The 20,762-nt window shown below is 42.0% G+C and overlaps 1 protein-coding gene across 1 annotated transcript in view; it reads left to right on the top strand.

Moving 5' to 3' along the window:
* SPTLC1 (serine palmitoyltransferase long chain base subunit 1) overlaps positions 1 to 20,762 on the top strand; it is a 45,936-nt gene that overhangs the window by 16,091 nt on the left and 9,083 nt on the right. Inside the window, exons 6-12 of the mRNA XM_040963907.1 lie at positions 1,243 to 1,375; positions 7,301 to 7,430; positions 9,726 to 9,815; positions 13,364 to 13,471; positions 15,800 to 15,895; positions 16,857 to 16,953; positions 17,932 to 17,986. Of these exons, the coding sequence (XP_040819841.1) occupies positions 1,243 to 1,375; positions 7,301 to 7,430; positions 9,726 to 9,815; positions 13,364 to 13,471; positions 15,800 to 15,895; positions 16,857 to 16,953; positions 17,932 to 17,986 (709 nt within the window). The remainder of the gene's footprint in view (positions 1 to 1,242; positions 1,376 to 7,300; positions 7,431 to 9,725; positions 9,816 to 13,363; positions 13,472 to 15,799; positions 15,896 to 16,856; positions 16,954 to 17,931; positions 17,987 to 20,762) is intronic.

Raw genomic sequence — 20,762 nt, forward strand, 5'->3', positions numbered from 1 at the left:
CCATTTTGAAGTTTTAAGATTCTGAGCCGGTCAGTGGCCTGTTTTCTCTGAGCCCCACTCTTCCCTTCCTTCTAGTTGTGACCTCTTGGCTCAGCCTGGAAGGAGAAAAGCTATCAAGAACCCTGATTTTAAGAGGAAATAAAAACAATTCTGTAATCCCCATTATTAATTGACACATTTTTTTTTCTTTTAAAAAAAAAGTGTTTTATTTTGTTTTGTTTTAATTTTATTTGAAAGGCAAAGTTAGAGGAGAGACACTGAGATCTGTCTACTGGTTCACTCCCCAACTGGTTGCAATGGCCAGAGCTGAGCTGATCCGAAGCCAGGGACCAAAAGGCTCCTCTGGATATCCCATGTAGGTGTGTGGGCTGGTTTCTGCTGCCTGCCACAGTCAGCAGCTTGACTTACTATGCCACTGCACCAACCCCCATTAGTACTCCTCTTAAGCTGCTGCTGTTAAAGGACTGCTTGTAAATGTTTAGTGATTCACATGACAGATCTTCCATCTACCCCTTCATTCTCCAGATCCTCACCATGGCCACGTAGAGGCTAGGGCAAAGCCAGAGTCTGCGACTCAAGTCAGGCCTCCCACGAGAGTGGCACAGACCATCATCTTCTGCTCCACAGGGTACACATTACCAGAAAGTTGGAATTGGAACTGGTGCCAGGGCTTCAACTCAGGCACACAAAAATGGAGCCCTGGCACCCCAGGATGTCTTACTGGCTTTTCCAAATACCTCACATTTCTTTTGTTACATAAATCTGAATTCCCTGCTACACTTTTAGGGAGTTAAGCTGAAAGTATGTCCTGGCAGGTGTCACACTGATTTCTGACAGACCGCTAGAGATTGTTGAAATTCTAAGAGGTGTCTCGTCCTGATGCAGGACTTTTTTTTTTTTTTTTTGCTTAAATGCAAGGATACATTAGTCAGTTAACATTAGCCATTGCACAGCCTTAGTGTTCTTGAATGAGGGAAATTTAAAGGGGTAGAGCCAGTTGATCTTAAAACTATCCCAGGAACACCTTTTTCCAAAAAGATGAGCAACTGACTTAGTTCATCTATTTTAGAAATAGTTTTGCCCTAAAATTACTTTAATAGATATTGTGTATAATTTATTACTTAAAAACAGTTTTACTTTGGGCTTTAATTAATAGTTAAACTGCTTATTTTTTTTTTTTATTCTTTAGTAGAGGCAAAAGATATAAGGTGATTTAACTGTTTAACTTTCTTGTTGAAATAGATGTTCATTTGGATTTGGAAGACCGCTTGGCAAAATTTATGAAGACAGAAGAGGCCATCATATACTCCTATGGGTTTGCCACCATAGCCAGTGCTATTCCCGCTTACTCCAAGAGAGGAGATATTGTGTTTGTGTGAGTATTCTTCACACTTTGGAAATACCGACTGTATTAGAGAGGTGCTTCATTAGAAGCTGTCTATCAAGATCATAATCGTTTTAATTTATTTTCTTTTTTTTCCATTTTTTTGTTATATTTTTGACAATCTACACAGTTAATTAGGGCACAAAAGTTCAAGGGCCACAGGAGAATGAGTAAAACTATCATTTCCATGCACATTTTTTTTCTATATCTGGGGTAAAGGAGGAGGTAAAGGGAGAAGCCCCACCAGGTCTCCCACCCAGTTCCCCAGATGTGGAACTTGCTCTGAGGGTCTTGCTCAAGTGGTTTTGATAGTTCAGCAGTTATGAATTGCTGCAGGTCTTGCCATTCCAAGCACGAAGAAATCACTGCAGAATCCACTGATTGACATAGTCCATCTTAGAGTCTGTTTGGCCTGTTTTTCACTGCCAACATATGGCTAGGATAGTTGATTGATTTGTTCTGTCCTCTGTCTTTTCATGGTTAGGGATCTGAGTCTGGCAGTACGATTGGGGAGATCCCCAAAGAAAGTTTGTCTGAGGTGAACCCAGACCAGGTTCTTGTGTGTACTTGCAAGTACAAGACCCGGCACAGTCCATCGCCCCAATCAGCTGGTGGTTGCAATTGCTGTGTGAGTTGTGTTTCCAGCACTGTCTTCCACTGAAAACAATGGGTGTTGCAGTCCAGCCTGATTCTGCCCAGCATACACTCGGCCCTCACATAAACCAGTGGGAGCTGCAGCCTAGTCGGAGTGACACCCCATAATCCCCACCAGGCCCTATCCTGGTTCCTGTGCTTGCCAGTATATGCAGCAGACTAGTCCAGTCTGTCCCACATCCCATTCAGCTCTCATACATATCCATGGGCATTGAAGCCTAGTTCAACCTAACCAGCCTGACTATCCAGCCCGGACACATGTGCTGTTGGGTGCCCTTCTGTCTAGCCATTCCTGCCCCTGTCCTGGTTTTTGTGCCCTCCAGTGGAAGTGGTAACCCAAGAGGGAGGAGCCCATTATTTCCCTTCTAGGCTACTCCCACTCCCGATTATGCACTCTCCAGGTGGTTCTGCAGTTTAACTTGACAGAATTAGCCCCCAGTGCCAGCTTGTGCCATCTGATGCTGCAGCAAAGCCCGAACAACTTTCACCCACTCTATTTTATGCTTGCACTAGGAGGAACAGTCAGCCCAACCTGGCCTGGCTTTTCCCTGATCTAGTGCACATGAGGCCCACAGGTGTTGTAGCCCTGCTTAGTCTGGTCTACCCCCATCCCAGCTCATGCTCTCCAGTGGGAGTAGTCGTCCAACAGGGGACCCCCCCATATAGCCCCTGCCGGCTCTTCCCCCTCCCTCCTGGTTCTCACACGTGCTGGTTGGGTGCTGCGGCCACATCCGGTACAGGTCACTTTACCTTGGCATTCCGTAATGTGCACTGGTTTTTAACATGACTGAACCTGGCTCGATCCACACTCTGTTCTGGTGCTCGGATTCACCAGCAGCTGTTGTGAAGCGGTTCAGCCTGGTCTGCCCCTGACCCATGCCAATTGTATGCCTGTGGAATACTTTCCATGGCCTCTTCTGGGCTGTTTCCTGTCATGCTTCCTGCACTTACCTGCCTGGACTGTGTCCTGCCAGAGGAGTTACCCAGGTTCCTCCATCAGAACCTCTCCCAGTGCCAGAATTTGTGCATACCAGTGGGTCCATGAGCCAGCCCTCTTCAGTTCACCTCCTGTCCTAATAGGAACAGTGGCCTTTCCTGACTGGCCTTCAACCCAAACTGATCCTTGCTGTGGATGTTTCAGCCCAGCCATGGCTTGTCCATACCCACATATGGCTCACACATGGCTCAGAAGGGGCTGAGAGCTGGCCTAGCCCGTCCCATATCTACCCTGGTCCTCCAGAGCACAAGATGGTGTTGGAGTCTAGCCCGGCTTGGTACGTCCAGTCCCAGTCCACACTTGTGCCAAGGGAGACTACAACCGTATCCTGATCATAACACAGGCCCCATTCCAACCCACAACGCTCCTTGGTGGGAACCTCAGCCCAGCTAGGGTGTCCCCTTAGCTCCCCAACCGATTCTTTTCCCAGCCGCAGATCACACACGTGGCAGTGGTTGCTCTGACTCATCTTGGCTCAGCCCCTCACCTGTCCTGGCCCCTGCCTTACATGCTGTGGCTTAGCGGCCCTGGCTCGTGCAGACCAGTAGGTGCAAGAGCTTAGCTTGGCATGACCTGCGTTCCATCCTGATTTCTAATTTTGCTTGTGAGCTAAGGTTTGCTCAGTCCTTCTCGGTCCACCCCATTCTATTAACAACCCACATATTGGCCAGCCATTGGAGCTACTTTGCCCAGCTTGTCCGACCCCAGGTCTGGACCATGTGTTCACCAGCAGAAGTTATGATCCGCCAGGGGAGTTTCCCAAGTTCCTCCACTTGACCCAGTCCCTGTCCCAGTTCTTATACATGCCAATGGGTTTTAGGCCTTTGCCTGGCGTAGTCTGGCCTTCCTTTTTGCCTTGTATGAGCTGGTGAACGTTGCAGCCCAGCCCACTCCACATGATTACCCCAGCTAAGCGATGTGAATCTTCTACTCAAAGGGTGTTTAACAATGTCAGTGGTCACTTATCTACCATTCAGTTTACTTATTGATGTCCAATTGAGATGTACCATCTGCCCCTCATAAGTTCATGTTCATGGCCTTGTGAAAGTACCCCCATTGCTTGTCAGAGTCCTTTGGCTCCTTGTCGCCCATCTCTCTCACTCCTTGACCTCTGCAGACCTTGCTTCAAGGCTTATTAGGAACACTGGAGTCATGAGTTAGGAATGTTCTTGGCTTCCCATAGATCTGCACACTGGTGCAGGGAATGGTGGAATGGTGAAGGGAAGGGGCAGCAAGCCGCTGAGCAAGGGCTGGCCCAGTGCAGGCAGCTGACTGCACCAGCCACAGTATCTGCCCCTCCAGCCCAAACCTGTTATCTTTTGAGATAGCTGTTAAGGGCTATCATTTTAAGTCTCAGATTTACTTTTTTAAAAGATTTACTTGTTTTTAAGATGTATTTATCTGAAAGAGTTACTGAAAGAAAGAGTAAGGGGAGTGAAAAACAGAGGTCTTATATCTGCTGATTCACTCCCCAAATGGCTGCAACTGCCTGGGCTAGGCCAGGCAGAAGCCAGTAGCCTCATCCATGTCTCCCATGTGGGTGCAGAGAGCTAAGCACTGGTTGTAGTAGAGAACTGGATTGTAAGTGGAGCAGCCAGAACTAGAACCAGTGCCCATGTGGGATATCAGCACTCAAGGCAGTGGCTTAACTTGCCACACCACAACACTAGTCTCAGTTCTGTTTTCCTTTTTAACACCATAGCCACAGTAATCTTTTAAAAAATACAGATCGGATTAAGTCACACTCCATTTAAGGTATTTAGGAGTTTCCATCTTTCCTAAAATAAAGACCTAAGGCCTTAATATAATCTTGTGAGTACCTTGGCAGACTTCCTTTGCACCATTTTCCCTCAGGTGATAAGATAGGCTTGTTTCCCATTTCTCCTTAGGGCCTCTGCACTTGCTGACCCTGCTGCCTAGTCTACTGTTCTTCCTGCTTAATACTTGCTCATCTTATACATGCATCAGCTCCGCAGGAAAGCCTTCTTCAGCCCCTGAGAACAGGACGAGTCAGAATGCACACATGGACACTCACTGTCTGATCATGCTGTCTCGGACCTCTCTTACACACACATTTACACCTTGTTCTGTTTACTTGCTTCTGTCTCACTTTGCTCTTCAGTGGCATTTAGAGCAGTTATAGCTTTGTATCTGAATCACTTTTTGCTTCCATTTTCTTGCTAAAAAACTGTGGCCTCTCGTAGTCTTACCATTTAGTAGCACCTAGTAATACTTCGTGATCTAATGAGTCAGTGAGTGACTGAAAGCTAGCATCAGAGAGGGCTCCAGCTGACAGTAGTCTGGCTCCCGCACTGCCATACTTTCACGGCCACAGATCCTTGCAGTGTTCTGCTGAGCTAACTGACCTGCCACAGGCTTGAGACTCACTCGTTTAAATAGTGTTTCTAGGGTTTATTAAAGCACGGTTAGAACTTGCATGTCATTCAGTATTACTTTATGCAAGCACCCCATTTTAAAACCATTTTTGTCTTGAAAAAGGTTTGTTACAGATGAAGATGTATGCTTCCTTTGTCAAATAATAAATAATGTGTTTGCCTTTTTATTTTTGCTGGAAACCCTAAGCTAAATTTACTTCCATGTATTATACCAAGTCTCTTAAAACTTTAGTTTCCATTGAGTCATTAGAAACTCAGTTTTTCATGGATAGGATTGGTTTGAATGCAAAAATAAGTGCTAAAGGTAAATACAGTGTTTGGAATTGGATTTTGAAAACTCCCATTAGGCACAGGCACTGTGTGTGCACCCTTATTTCTTCCTTGTTGAATAGTGGCAATACTTTACCTGTACAGTGTTCCAGTACAGGCATCAGTCAGGTGTTACAGTCTGCCATCTTACTTTCTGTACCCTTTTAAATTAGTCTGTTTACATTGTTATTGTAGAAAGTATCAAGAAATCTATACCCTTTAGCAAGTCTGGTTTGTTTTTTTTTTTTTTTTTTTTTTTTGGTTTTTGGTTTGTTTTCTGACTCTTCAAGCATTTCCATATTTTGGCCTCTGTTGGCTTGAGTTTTCCTGTTTAGATTTCACTCAGCATCTTTGTTGGGCTTATCCTCCCTTTTTGTTGTTGTTACTTGAGCATTCTTTTTTAGCCTCACTCTTGTTTTCCTTTTTCTCTGAGCTGCAGTAATCCAAATCTCTTGTATTTCTACTGGCTCTACTCGTTGCTGAGTCTGTCTTCTGTCTGTCGTACACAAGTGAGCGATTCTCCTTGTTCTGTTTCAGTTCACTGATCCTTGTCTCTGTCCCCTCCATGTTGCTGCTGACTTTTTCTTGTTTTTCCAGTTCTGATATCATAGAATTCTTCCCCAGATATTCTTTTGCTTTGGTGAAACTGCAGTCTCATTTATTGGCATTTATCATATTCTTTCATGCTATTTGATATCTTTTGATTCTTGATGTGATAGTTGATTGTATCTTGGATATTTTCATATTATGTTATCCCTTATTTAAATCATCTGTTGATTGGCTTTTCCTGACATTGTGAAACAGGGAAAAAGTCAGGAAATGGTTATGTTATGATTGCCAGCACTGGGGCAGAGGGGGTTAATCCAAGGTCTCTGTTTGGCTTCCTCCCTTAGTACCCAAGATGAGAGTTTCTTGTTTCCGGTTGCTGCTAAGCCTCCTCTGTACTACTCAGGTGGGAGCAAGTAGGAAGCCCCACTGAAACTAGTTAGAGAGGAAGCTCAGTCTGTCAGTGAACTTCATGATACCACACTCAGAGTCCACCCGGCCCACTCTGTCAGGGAAGTTGGGTAGCTTTTCAAGGGTTGAAGTCCTAGTTTCCCATTCAGCCTTGGCTGACAATGATGTTTTTCTGTGGTTTTGGCAACAGAAAAGTGGTTATTACCCCACGATTTCTGCCTGGTGAGGCTGCCAGTTGCTTCTCATAGTGTAGTAATGGCGGAGTAACATGTCAGTAAAATCAGAGATGCCGCTGATGCTAAACATGCACCAGGATCGTATGTATTTCTTAGAGGAAAGTGTGTGAGGTAATTAATAGAACTGCTGAGCCAAGAGGCATGGTTGTTTCAGAGAGGCAAAAATGTGAGCTTAGAATAGGTTAAATGTTGCAGTTTTCTGGAAAGAACTTGTAAAGTGAAGTGCTAACAGGACACCCAAATGTTCAAGTGTGTTTAATTACTTAGTGTGTTCACATTAACAGTTGGAGATGTGAACAAAAGCAGGCCCTTTTCTGAGGATGTTGACAAGGTCTTTAAACCCTGGTTTGGTGGGTCTCTCTTGCAGAGATAGAGCCGCCTGCTTTGCTATTCAGAAGGGATTACAGGCATCACGTAGTGACATCAAGGTATTTCAGCATAATGATATGGCTGACCTGGAGCGACTACTGAAAGAACAAGAGATTGAAGATCAAAAGGTATGAGTCTTTTGAAGAAAATTATACAGTTCTTTTATACTTTCTAACCAGCTAAATTATATATGAAATGGTAATTTGTCATTGAAAACTTGCCTGCAGATCACATTTGGATATTAAGTAAGAACGTTCTTGCTTATTAAATGTGCTTCGTGTTGGAGAACCAAGTCTGATTGTAATTGCCTTGTCATTGCCCTAATTACATATAGCAAATTTGCAGGGGAGTAATCCAGGCAGCTTTCTAAGACAGAAGGGCAGGGGTAGGGAGAGAAACAACAGTATGCATTGGGACACTGGGTAGGCAAGGGGATGTATGGTCTCACATCTGCATAACTCCAGAGCTCATTAGGATTTAATGAGATGCACCTATTCATCTAAAGTAGACTTCTTTATTTCAGTATAAATCGTGGCAGCACATTTTAACCTTAATTTATGAACAAAGGAATACTCTTTCCTCCCCTCGCACCTTCCTCTTGGAGCTCTGCACAGCTGCTGCCTGTGAAAAACCCCTGCCAGTCTCCTACAAGAGCTCCTGACCCACAGCCTAGTTTTCAGTTCTTCCTCTTGGGAGCCCACATGGCCCCTGCTGCTGCTGGTGGTAGAGGTGGTGGCTGCGGCAGCTTGGAAGCAGCTCCGTGATACTCTGATTAGAGAGTGCTACAGAGGGAGATGTGGCCAAAGCACTGCCATTGGAATTGGAATTTATTAATGGAAAAGATAGTGGTGTTCTGTGGCTCAGCTGAAGGACACTGGCATGAACTGTCCTAGGGTCTGGGAGCCTGGTCACCTATGCTTTGTCTCAGATACTACTACCAACAGGCTGTGCCAATGTAAATAACCCACAAAGGTGCTCATCGCGTTAGTTTTCCATTTCCCCAAATATTTGCATTATTCATTTAGGATCTTGTTGTCTTTGTTTAGATAACAGCTTAAGTATGGGACTTCATGAATATACAACTATGATGAATATGCATGGATTCATCATTTTATGCTAGGTCTGTGGTAGGCCAGTAGTTTTTATTTATGCAACTTTTAAAAATATGCAGGGAAAAATATCTTAAATTTGAGACCATTCCACTGGTAAATCTTTTTCTATAAATTATAAAAATATGTTCCTTACTCTGATTCAGTAATGAATCCTGCCTCACAGATTGAAGAACACAGCTTTGGAAATTAGGACAGGGAACCAATATGTTGTAGTTTATTTTACCAACTTAGTATAGTACAACTTTGGAGACTATATTCCAGTTTTGTGGGTCTTTTATTGAGATTTGTAATTCCTGGGACTGGGGCTGTGTGTGTGTATGTATAAATAACAAAAAGTAAAATCATCTTGGAATTGACCTATATTCTACTGTTTTTACCTTTTTTAAAATTTGTAATATATTCTCCTGTCAACAGTAAGCTTTACATTTTGGATTTTAGAAGTGCTCTTTTTAAATCTCATGTTCATCTAAATAGCAAGTTTGGAAATTCCTGAATGTTTTCTTCTTGAACATATCTCTACTTGAAAGCAAGTTAAAATATTGCTTAGATCATCTCTGGACAGGGTCAGAGTGTCCGTAATATTTGCCCCAGTGATGCGTCAGTAGGAATGGAAGAGTCTCATGGTTTTAGAAGGTGAGGACAGTGGGGTGATTTTATTTTGTTTTGTTTTTGTCTTTTTTTTTTTTCTGCATTGTGACTGTTGGTTATAGAAAATTGGCAGCACATGCAAGGAAACCATGATCTAACGAAGGTCTTTTGCCTCCTCCTCCCTTGCCCCTCCCGCCTCATCTCCATTCTGACAGTGATGATGCTGATCTTTATTATACTTGTTTATCTTTTAGATAAATATATAGGCATCTAAATGCATAAATACTAGCTACACAGTTTTACCTAAAATATTACCTTGGTCTCAAGAACATTTTCATATTCTCAGAGAGTTCCCTTAGCTCCCTTCCCAGTCATTCTAGAGTTGGAAGGTTTATTTGTGTTTTAGTGTTCTCGAAATTCCTCAGCAGTTTGTGCATGTGAGAGAGACAGAGAAGAGAAAAAGAGGAGGTACCTGAAAGGGTATTCAAAAAATTTCAGGGAAAATGTATGTCATAAAAGGCAGGTTTTTCGAACTTGCCTTGGAATAGTGACAATGAAAACCATGTCACTTGTTTATCTCAAAGGCAGTCAAACATTGGCTTTTGAATTCATGTAAATAATCTTTTAATCAATAAATATGGTAAAAATATTGACGAATGTGTAATAGATTTGATATTGGAAGCTACTGAAATTTAAGACATCTGTTTTATTTTTCTTTTAAAGAATCCTCGCAAGGCTCGTGTAACCCGACGTTTCATTGTAGTGGAAGGTTTATACATGAACACTGGGACTATTTGTCCTCTTCCAGAATTGGTAAGGAACTGCGTTTCTTTTTCAGCGTCTGGACTATTTGGCAGAAGTACCTTTTGTTTATGTTGAAAATTCTTACTTTTAATGTATAACATTTGCACTGCTTTATACAATATCTATTGTAAGCATCTTATGCATTAACAAGGAAAATATTAAATGCCTTTAAAGAGCAATTAAGACTTAATTCGCTTTTAAAAATCAACTTTATTGTGGTAAATTAACATGTAAAATGCACCAGATGTACGATGCCATGAGGTTCAACAGATGTGTACTACCAGTCACTGCTTCCCATAGTCAAGACACAGAATACTTCCATCATTCTATAAAGTCCCCTCACGCTCCTTTTTAAAGACTTATTTATTTTTATTAGAAAGGCAGATATACAAGAAGAGGCAAGACAGAGAGGAAGATCTTCCATCCGCTGATTCACTCCCCAAGTGGCCACAACAGCTGGAGTTAATCCTATCCAAAGCCAGGAGCCAGGAGCTTTTTCAGGTCTCCCACATTAGGTGCAGGGTCCCAAGGCTTTGGGCCATCTTCGACTATTTTCCCACACCACAGGCAGGGAGCTGGATGGGAAGCAGAGCCGCTAGGTTATCACGGCAGGCCCCCTCATTCTCTTTGCATGGTACCCAAATAAAGATTATACATTAGTCATGCCTTTTGGAAAATTTCATATAAATAAACTCATACTTTATTTTGTAGAAATCATTTTTTAACAGTGAAAGCAGTTAATAAGTTTTAGAAACCATGATCATTGAAATTTTCTTTGTGGAGGTAAAATTGACCATTTTTAAGAGTATGATCGGAGACATTTAATGTAAAATTTACCTTTATATATATAGTTGAACTCTAGTTCTTAATAAACAGAGACTTCTTACCTGTTGAAAAGTCATTTTCCATTCTCCCAGTGCCTTACCCTGTCAGCTGGCTGCTGATAATCCCCAGTCTAATGTCTGTCTCTCAGATTTACATAATCTGAATATTTGCTGTGAATACTGTCATGCATTGTTCAACCTTGTTATGTCTGTCTTCTACTTAGTGCTTTTTTTAAATAAGCTTTTTATTATTTGAGAAGTAGACACAAACACAAATACACACAGTGAAGGAGAGATATGACATTTAATCTTGCTGAGATTTTTTTTTTTAAAGATTTGCTTATGCTTACCGGAAAGACAGATATACAAAGAGAAGGAGAGTCAGGGAGGAAGATCTTCCATCCACTGGTTCACTCTCCAAGTAGCCGCAATGGCCAGAGCTGAGCCTATCCAAAGCCAGGAACCAGGAGCTTCTTCCAGGTCTCCCATGCAGAATTTCAGATTTTTTTTTTCTTTCCTTTTGAAAGTCAGATAGATTAACTACCTAGATGGCCAGAATGGCTAGTTCTGGACCGTCTAAAGCCAAGAGCCAGGAGCTTCATCTGCATATCTTTGATTAAATTTATCAGTGTCTGATTTTTTTTTTTCAAAGATTTTGTGTTGAAATTATTTTCTTCATTTCCTTTTTGATTGTTCACTACCTAGTTTACAGAACGTGATAGATTTCTTGTGTTGATCTTGTGTAACTGATTCTATTAGTGCATGTAGCGGGGTTTTTTGTTTTGTATATAGAAGATATCTTCTAATGTGGCTTTACTTCTTTCCATTTCAAATGCCTTTTTTTCTTTTTCTCATCTGGCTAGCACTTTGTGCTGTTAGCTAACCTGGGGGACATTGTTGTCTTGTGTCTGATTTTGGGGTACAAGCTCAGTGCTTCACCGTTTGATATGATGCTCCCTCTGGGCTTTTCAGGAACGCCTTTGCCAAGTTGAGGAACTTCCTTCCTGTTCCTGATTATTGTTTTTTATCATGAGAGGTGGTTAATTGACTCTGGGATCCCCATTTTGTTTCAATGATCTTTCTGTTACTACGTCGGTACTGTTGCTCAATATTTTCTACAATATGAATTTTGGAAGCTGATAATGTCTCATTGATATTAACAGGTGGAAAAGAATCGGTGTTGAGAAGGTGTAATTCTTCTGAAATCAGTTTGGTTTTGGTAAAAATTCAACCAAACGCACAGCAGAAACCACTCCCTGGCCCCCAGCAATCTGACACTAATTGGCAAGAGTAGTCAGTAATATTTTAATGGTTGAAGACACTGTCAGAGATTTGTGATATGGCAAATCATTACATGCTTTGTGCACTGTTTCTGTAGTTTTAATGGAAGCTCTTTGTCATTAAGCCTGTAGCAATTAAAATTAGGATTCTGGCACCAGAAAAAGATGCACAAATCAGAGAAAACCTTGAGAGCCCTACCACTTGTTCTGTCACATATATGTAAATTTAATAGTTGGTAATTGCTATATTTTAATTCAGTGATAAAACTGATTCTGTACCATTCATGGATAAATCAGTTACACATGTGGAAAAATATACCTGTAGGCATATACTGTATATCCATTTTCTAATTATGGATTGTGTGTGTGTTTTTTTTTTTAAGATGTGAAGTAATTAGAAAATGATACATATACACTTAAATCCCTAGATGAGAAAGGAATTTTTTATAAACTCAAAAACGGGAAAAAACAGACTAATACATAATAGTGAAAACATCCTGAATTTTAAAAATTCAATGAATGAAGATTAAAGTACAGCCACTGAGGTGATAGAATCCACCTTTCCCCATGAGTGTTTAGATATAGGCAGACCAATTTCTAACAGATCACATATCTGTACACTTAAATGTTTAAATTTTTCCTTTTTAAAAATGGGAATTGTGCTATCGCTTATTGAATAAAGTCAAGTCATTTTAGAGCCTCTGTAGTCAGTTTCCATTATTCTTGGTGATCATTTTCCATGAAGTTATCACAAACTGAAGTGGGAAATAACCCAGGATTCCAAATCTGTGGTTAGGTTTCTATGAGCCTTTCCATCAGTTTGATCAGCTGCTTACTACATTAGCTTGTTTGTAATGTGTTGCTGTTTAAAGGCACTTTATTTCATACATACAGTTGGCTCACTCACACTGGACTCTTGGCCTATGGCCTTATATCTTGTGCTTGAAGGAAGCTTCCCAAATATGTGTGTTTTCTCCCTAATACACGTCATGACCTTCTTGTGCTTAGGGACACTAGACAGCACTTCAACTGGGGATCATTTTAAACAGTAAAATCACTCCCCAAAAAAGCCTCAAAATAGAAGAACTGTCACAGCATAGGTAGATACTTGTTTAGAACTGGTACTCAGTCACTCCTGAGGCAGTATACATCAAATCTCTCTTTTTTTTTTTCCTATTTTGATTATGTGGGGGGAAGGGTCAAGGATTAGGGGAGAGTGGGTAAGACTACGGTATCTCTAATTTCTCAATAACTGCATCTATAAATGACTGAAAGGTGCTCCAAGTTTTGGTCTTGGAGAAAAGAAATTTTAGCATATAGGTGAATTCGCCTATATGGAATCTGCAGTGAAATTTAACTGTGTATGTTTATTTTACTTTTAATAAAATAAAATTAGCATTCTGTGTGCTGCCAATCATCAGCGTGATAAAGTTGTGTTTTATTTAACACCTAGGTCAAATTGAAATACAAATACAAAGCAAGAATCTTTCTGGAGGAAAGCCTTTCATTTGGAGTCCTTGGGGAGCATGGCCGAGGAGTCACTGAGCACTTTGGAATCAATGTAAGTTCATTTCCCTCATCTAGGATGTAGGAAGTTCAGTGTGCTAGGCACACACTCAGCTGCCATCGCATTCATACCAGAAGCCACTGTCCCTGTGTACCTGTAAAATCAAAGGAGTCAGTTCACGTGGGGGCACTTGACCCTGGATTTAATGTCTAGAGACAAACCTTGCCTTCCACATATTTATTAGATCATCCAGAGTCCCCTTAATGTTCCTTTTAAGCACCTTTAAGATGGCAGTGAAGGAGTTTCTGGCATTTAAAATTGCGTGTGATTCACTGGGCAGAAGGTAGATGCAGTTAGGTCACTTTTTTGTGTAGAGAGTACGCTGGAAACACCACTGACATGGACTCAGCCAGGCCCTGGAGACCGCCAACAGCAGCGGCAATCGTGTGCCGTTTCCTGTAGCTGAAGGAACTGGCCCAGGCTGCCCAAAGCACTTAGGTGCTTGCACTTTCAGAACCTCACAACTGTCTTTATTAACCACTGCAGGAAGAGCTACGGGAACTTATTCTCCAAACCATAACCAGAAAAGCTCTGAAAGCTGCTTACAAATTGAAGCTGTACAGTGAAAGGTTGCCTTAAGTTGTCTGTGGCCCACTACTCCCGTCGTCTTAGAGAAGAGAGAGTACAGTGAGAATCACATGAAGGCAGTTGGGAGCACACTGCCCCAGGACAGACCCACACTGCCCGTATGAGCAGCTCCATACACGGAGATGCAGTGTAAGTGAAAACATGATTCAAGCAGATTTAGCAGTACAAAAGAGCCATTATGAAAATGCAAATGGGAAAGATACTGACTTCACGCTTCTTAGTTTTCTAAATGTTTTCGGTAGTTATCACCGAAATATAACATGAGAGCTTTAGAGCACAGAATATTTGGGCCTTACCTGGATGCTGATTCAAACAGATGCTATTAAACATTGTGAGGTAATCAAGGGTGTGTGAATACTGAATATTTGGTATTAAGGACTTACTAACTGATTGTCTTTATTATGTCTTTTGTGAGTATAATCTTTTTTATGTATGTATTTTTTGCACATGCTTAGCACTTCATTAATGATATCAACAAACGGCTAGTAGAAAGTAATAGTAATAACTAAGAACAAAAGAAAAATAAGCAAACTAAAATTAGAAAAAAAAAACTGTTCCTCAGAAGTATAAACAAGCTCCACACAATGGTCAGTTCTTACGGTGTCACTCTTACACCTACAGGTGACATTGTTTGTACTCAGCGTACTAGTCATCACTAGACATTAGGGAAAACATGATTTTTACCTTTTATAAAAGCTGGCTAATTTAACAAAGCATGTTATTTTCCTGTTACATCCATTTAGTTGCAAAAGGCAAGACTTTGTTATTTTTTGTGGCTGAGTAGTATTCTACAATGTATATGTACCCCATTTTCTTTCTACACTCACCTGTTGGGCGTCTGGGTTGATTCCATTTCCTAGCCGTTGTGAATTGCACTGCTATAAACATGGGATTACAGGTAACTCTGGTAATACTGATTTCATTTCATTAGGATAAATTCCCAGGAGTCGGTGGCTGAGTCAGATGATAGATCTGTTTTCAGATATCTGATTATTACCCGCCTTGGTGATTCTGAGGGTTTAAGATGTTTCTGTTTATTTGAGAGATGCAGACAAAGGATGCTCCCTCCCCCAGTCACCACAGGGACCACCATCTGGGGCTGAAGCTGAGTGGAAACTAAGGCCAGCTCTCCTGTGTGAGTGTAAGGAACCCAGGAACTGACCCCATCAGCGGGAAGCTGGAATTAGGGGCAAGAGCCTGTTTCCTAACAGAGGCATTGCAGTGGAACACTTGGACTGGTCTGTTTGTTCCAGTTTGGTTGGAAATTGTGCTGCAAAGATGATGGGATTTTTCAAACAACAAAACGCAAATTGAATACAGGAGTCAGTACTTACAACTTAGATAAATTTATTTCTATTTATCTCAGGTGCTTTTAAGCATGAAAGCATGCTGTTATTTTAGGAAGGAAATAATTTTTTGGTGGAACTCCGACATTTTAATACCAAACAGCTTTTGGTGTCATCTTTTATTACCTTTTACACTGTGAGTACAGTGTCAGTGCATGATGAAATGGCATAAAGTATGCAGGGTGCCACATTCTCAGAGATGGCATGAAGCTGCAGCCCTGTTACCCCATAGACTTCTGTGATACGTCCTGTGTCCTCACCTGGGCTATCTCGTTCAATCCAAATGTCGACAGACATGGTAAATGTTGAAGATTTCCTCTAAGTTTGACATTGCCATTGTTGCCCGTTTTAATTGTGGAGTAACTCACTGTCTTTGCTTTCCTGGCAGATTGATGATATTGACCTGATCAGCGCCAATATGGAGAACGCATTGGCTTCTGTGGGAGGGTTCTGCTGTGGCAGGTCCTTCGTGATTGACCACCAGGTGGGCTCTTTTTCCCTTTGGTAACATTTATTATTTATTTGAAAGGCAAAGTGACACATGAGAAAGGGAAAGAAAGAGAGCTCTCCCGTCTCATAATTCACTCCAAATGACTACGATGGATAGAGCTGGGCCAGGCCAAAGCTGGGAACCTGAAACTCCAGCTGGCTTTCCCACATGGGAGGCGGGGTCCAAGTAGTTGGGCCGTCGTTTGCTGTTCTTCCAAGCTCATTAGCAAGGATCTGGTTCAGAAACCGAGCAGCTGGGACCCAAACTGGTGCTCTGAAAGGTGATGCATGCATCACAAGCAGAAGCTTATCGTATGGCTCCACAGCCTCAGCCGCCAGTTAGGCCCTTTAAAACAAAAACAAAACTGCACCAGGTGAAACTTCAAAATATTCTGCTCTGAATTTATCACACTGTTTTTGTCTATAATAGAAACATTTAGGGAATACTTCTTTAACAGTGTTTTTTGTCTTTTTTTCTTTCTTTTTTTTTTTTTTAAGGTTTATTTGTTTTATTTGAAGGTATTTACAGAGAAGGAGAGGCAGGGAGAGACACCTAGCATCCACTGGTTCAATCCCCAAATGGCCACCGTGGCCAGGGCTGGGCCAGCCAAAGGCAGGAGCCAGGAGCTCCATCTGGGACACTCATGTGCCTGAGGCCCAAGTACCTAAGCCATCTTCCACTGCTTTTCCAGGAGCTGTAATAAGGAGCTGTATTAGAAGAAGGGCAGCCAGGAAACGAGCTGGTACCCATATAGGATGCTGGTGCTGCAGGCTGCGGCTTTACCCACTATACCCACAGTGCTGACCCTGTGTTTTTTTCCTGTGTGTTTGGTGGCTGGGTTTTACTTTCTCATCCCATGCACATACTGTTTAAGTAGTTAGTGTAGAGGAAATCCATCATTTTAGAATATTTGCCAATATGTGTGTATGTTTCTGATTTGTTTTTCGGTTCTCAGCGACTCTCTGGCCAGGGGTACTGCTTCTCTGCTTCATTACCTCCCCTGCTGGCTGCTGCCGCCATCGAAGCCCTCAACATCATGGAAGAGAACCCAGGTAAAACCCTCACAAGCCCAGAAAGTCAGAGAAATTGCCAGGGACATGGACCGTGCTCCAGGTTTGCTTTTGGAGGAATGACCTAGAGAAAAGTGCCACACAAAACTCTGACTCTGAACTCTGTTGTCTGGCATTCATAGACAGAGTGAGAGTGAGGAAGCTGTCTGTGCCGCAGGGACGTGGGTCAGAGCTCAGGCCAAGCACAGCTGGCCCGTCAGAGGAGGAGCTCCTGGCTGACTCTGGATCTGTCAACAAGCCAGTTGTTTAAGAAGTTAGCTGAAGTGTGCTGCCTTGTTACCCATCTAACTAATCATCGTTTAGTACTAAAGGCAAAACAGCGCTACTCGCAAATAACTTGCTTAGTGCTCAAGAAAAAGGTCAGCTAAAAGTGTCACACAGATGGTGTTTGGCTGCTGCAGCACTGCCAGCGTAGTACAGGACGTAACACAGGGAGGGGCAGGCTTTACCCAGCATTCAGAGAAGCAGCAGGTGGGAATGCTTGCACACTCGGTGTGGCCTAGCGTTCCTGCTTGCTGCAGTTGTCCCCTGCTCCATTATTTTAGATTTTTTAATTGTCCTTGAGTAAAAGGAAAATATCAAGAAAAGATCAAATAATTCTTTCAGTGTGTTTTTTTTTTCTTCTTTTATTAACCAAATTGTTTAGGACCAGGAATAATAGATTCGTACCGTTCGATTTTTAGCCATTTTATCTGTGGAATCACAGTAAGAATATAAGCCACTTTCATGCTCAGAAGGCATATCCCAGCTGCCGCTGACAGTGAGGTGGCAGCCAGAGCAGAGCTCAGCTGGTGCCAGAGAGCATGTCTCTTGGAGGGGACGAAGCTGCTGCCCTGTCAGGCTGTGGAAGGATTGGCAGCATTTCATGTTGACGAATTTGAACTGAACCTTTAACAATATTTTTAAATTAGTGCTATCAGATGTTCCAAATACACTGTCAAATGTTTTTTTTTCATCCAGGTATTTTTGCAGTTTTGAAGGAAAAGTGCCAAAAAATTCATAAAGCTCTACAAGGGTAAGTTTTTATGTATGTCAAATCAGCGGGAACTTTTACTCAATGTAAGTTTTATCTGTAGCACCCTCAGACAACTAATGGGAACTTTAGATAGACTTGGCTTACTTTGACTGAATTTGCAACCAAGAAGCCAAAAACTTCACACACATTAATTTATTTATATAAAACTAGAGCAGCCATTTTGTTTCCTCTAAAGAATCATTCTAGAAATTAATCAAATTCTTCATAACATATTGCAGTATAGGAGATACAAAGATTACAGCAACCCAGCATCTTATTGCCAACATTAACCAGGTTAAACTTTTATTTTTTTTTTTAATTGCAAAGTCAGATATACAGAGAGGAAGAGAGGAAGATCTTTCGTCTGATGATTCACTTTGCAAGTGACCACAATGGCTGGTGCTGCATCAGTCCAAAACCAGAAGCCAGGAACTTCCTCCAGGTCTCCCAGGTGGATGCAGGGTCCCAAGGCTTTGGGCCGTCCTCCATTGCTTTCCCAGGCTAATACGGAGTGGGATGGGAGGTGGAGCTGCCGGGATTAGAACCGGCGCCCATATGGGATCCCAGCACATTCAAGGCGAGGACTTTAGCCACTAGGCCACCGCACTGGACCCTACCAGGTTAAACTTTGAGCATCTCCTCACACTTATGCAGAAGAAAAGATGTAGTTATGTATTACTAAATAGATGGTAGCAAATTATCATTGCCTTAAGTGAATTTTATTTTAAATTATGACAAGGAAAGGAAATAAGGAAAACTGAAGTGATCCTTCTGAGTGTTGCTTAAAAAAAAAAAAAAAAAAAAAGAATGCCGAGAGGTAGTTCTCTGAGCATCCTCTAGAGTTGAAGAAAAGAGTTAGGTTGGTGATATCTTCAAGCTGATTTTCTCATATGGCCCAAGGTATTTCCTTTTGCCTTTCCTAAGGTGAGACAAGCCTTCTCAGTTGTGAAAGTCCTAGCTCTCTTTCCAAATGCAGAAGCTAGAGACCTGGCTAAAGGGGGAGTCGGTCAATGAGCACATCACAGCTGTTACAGTGAAGTACAGCCGGCGACAATTGAAGCTCTGGGTGTGTCTGTCTGATAGACAAGTTCTGCATGATTTATGATAGAGGTTGGTTCCAGGCACGTTAGTTTGTGAAATATTAATATGCCCAGCTCTTTTGAGGGACTAGATATAGTAAGAGGGATGCTAGTAAGAGGGAGGGTGCACCTGTAGAGGCCACGCACATTAGAAAAGTTAGGTGTTGTGTATGTTAAGCTTGAAATGTTTGTAAGGTATCAATATGTCAGATATCAGGAAAATGACTATGTAGTGAAAGCTTTGAGCTAGAAATAATTTTTTTGAGTCTTTTGCTGATTATAGCATTTCAGTGTGAAAACATCAAGATCAGCTCAGGAGAAGAAATGACCCATAAGGGAGAAACTGACCAAAGAGTCTGTGATCCTGGAGTTCACTAAGAAAGTCTACATAGAAGGTCAGCTTGTGCCATGTGGCTGCCTTCTAAGTCAGACAAGGGGTTGGGTTTCGTAAGGTAGGTCTTTCTGTGAGTTATTGAGCCCGTCAAGGAGCAAACAACCTGATAGAAGTAGACACGGGCCTACTAGCGCAATAGCTTTGTGGCTAAAATCCTTGCCTTGCATGCACCAGGATCCCATATGAGCGCCAGATCTAATCCCGGCTGCCGCACTTCCCATCCAGCTCCCTGCTTGTGGCCTGGGAAAGCAATGGAGGACGGTCCAAAGCTTTGGGACCCTGCACCCACGTGGGTGACCCAGAGGAGGCTCCTGGCTTCTGGCTTTGGATTGGCTAAGTTCTGGCTCCTGTGGCCACTTGGAGAGTGAAGCAGCAGATGGAAGATCTCTCTCTCTCTGTCTCTGCTTCTCTGTATAAATCTCACTTCCCAATAAAATAAATAAGTAAATCTTTTTTAAAAAAATAGAAGTAGGCTCAAGAGAAGCTCAGAAGAGCTGAATTAAACACAGCTTTGATAACTATTTGGAGTTTGGCTGTGGAATAGGAACCAAGAAACAGTATCGTGACTGGAGGAAGAAATGGGTCAAGAGCATGATGCCTTGTTTGCTTTAAATAACATCCAAATTCCACTTCCTTTCTGCTGCTGTTTGGTCGGAGTGTCTGTCGTGCACCAGTTTCACATTTATATCTGGTTGAGCTAAGTATTTTCTTTTTGTTAGTGTATTTGGTCAGTCTTCAGACTGTGTTGTTATTGCTGTATCTGATTCTACTGCTGTATGAGCTTTAGAGTACAGGTTCCCCAAAATTATCGCTAAAATTTGCATTGGAATTACATTAAAGTTTACAATTGATGTGGAGGGAATTGCCATCTGTGAACATGATTGTGCTGTTTGAATTTTCTTTTTTGTATTCTTACAGAGCTTAAGTTTTATCTCCACGATGTCCTTGTTCCATAAGGGAGTTTCTAGATGTCCTTTCGATTTTGTTGCTCTTATTAAAGAGGATTAACTTTCCTCAATTTTTCTTCTTGATTATTACTGTCTTTATAAGAAAAAATATTCATTTGTATTTGAAAGGCTGTGTTGCAGAGAAAAGGAGAGACAGAGATTTTCTATCTGCTGGTTTGCTCCCCAAATGGCTACAACAACCAGAACTGCACCTGTCTGAAGCCAGGAACCAGTGCTGCTTCTGGGTGTCCTGCATTGGTACAGGGGCCCAACATGAGCCATCCTCCACTACTTTCCCATCCAGTAGGAACTGGATCAGAACAAGCAGCCAGGATAGGGATCATGCCCATATCAGA

This window comes from Ochotona curzoniae, unplaced genomic scaffold (assembly GCF_017591425.1).
Source record: "Ochotona curzoniae isolate NIBS_2020 unplaced genomic scaffold, NIBS_Ocur_1.0 scaffold_3208, whole genome shotgun sequence".
NCBI classification, from domain to species: Eukaryota; Metazoa; Chordata; class Mammalia; order Lagomorpha; family Ochotonidae; genus Ochotona; species Ochotona curzoniae.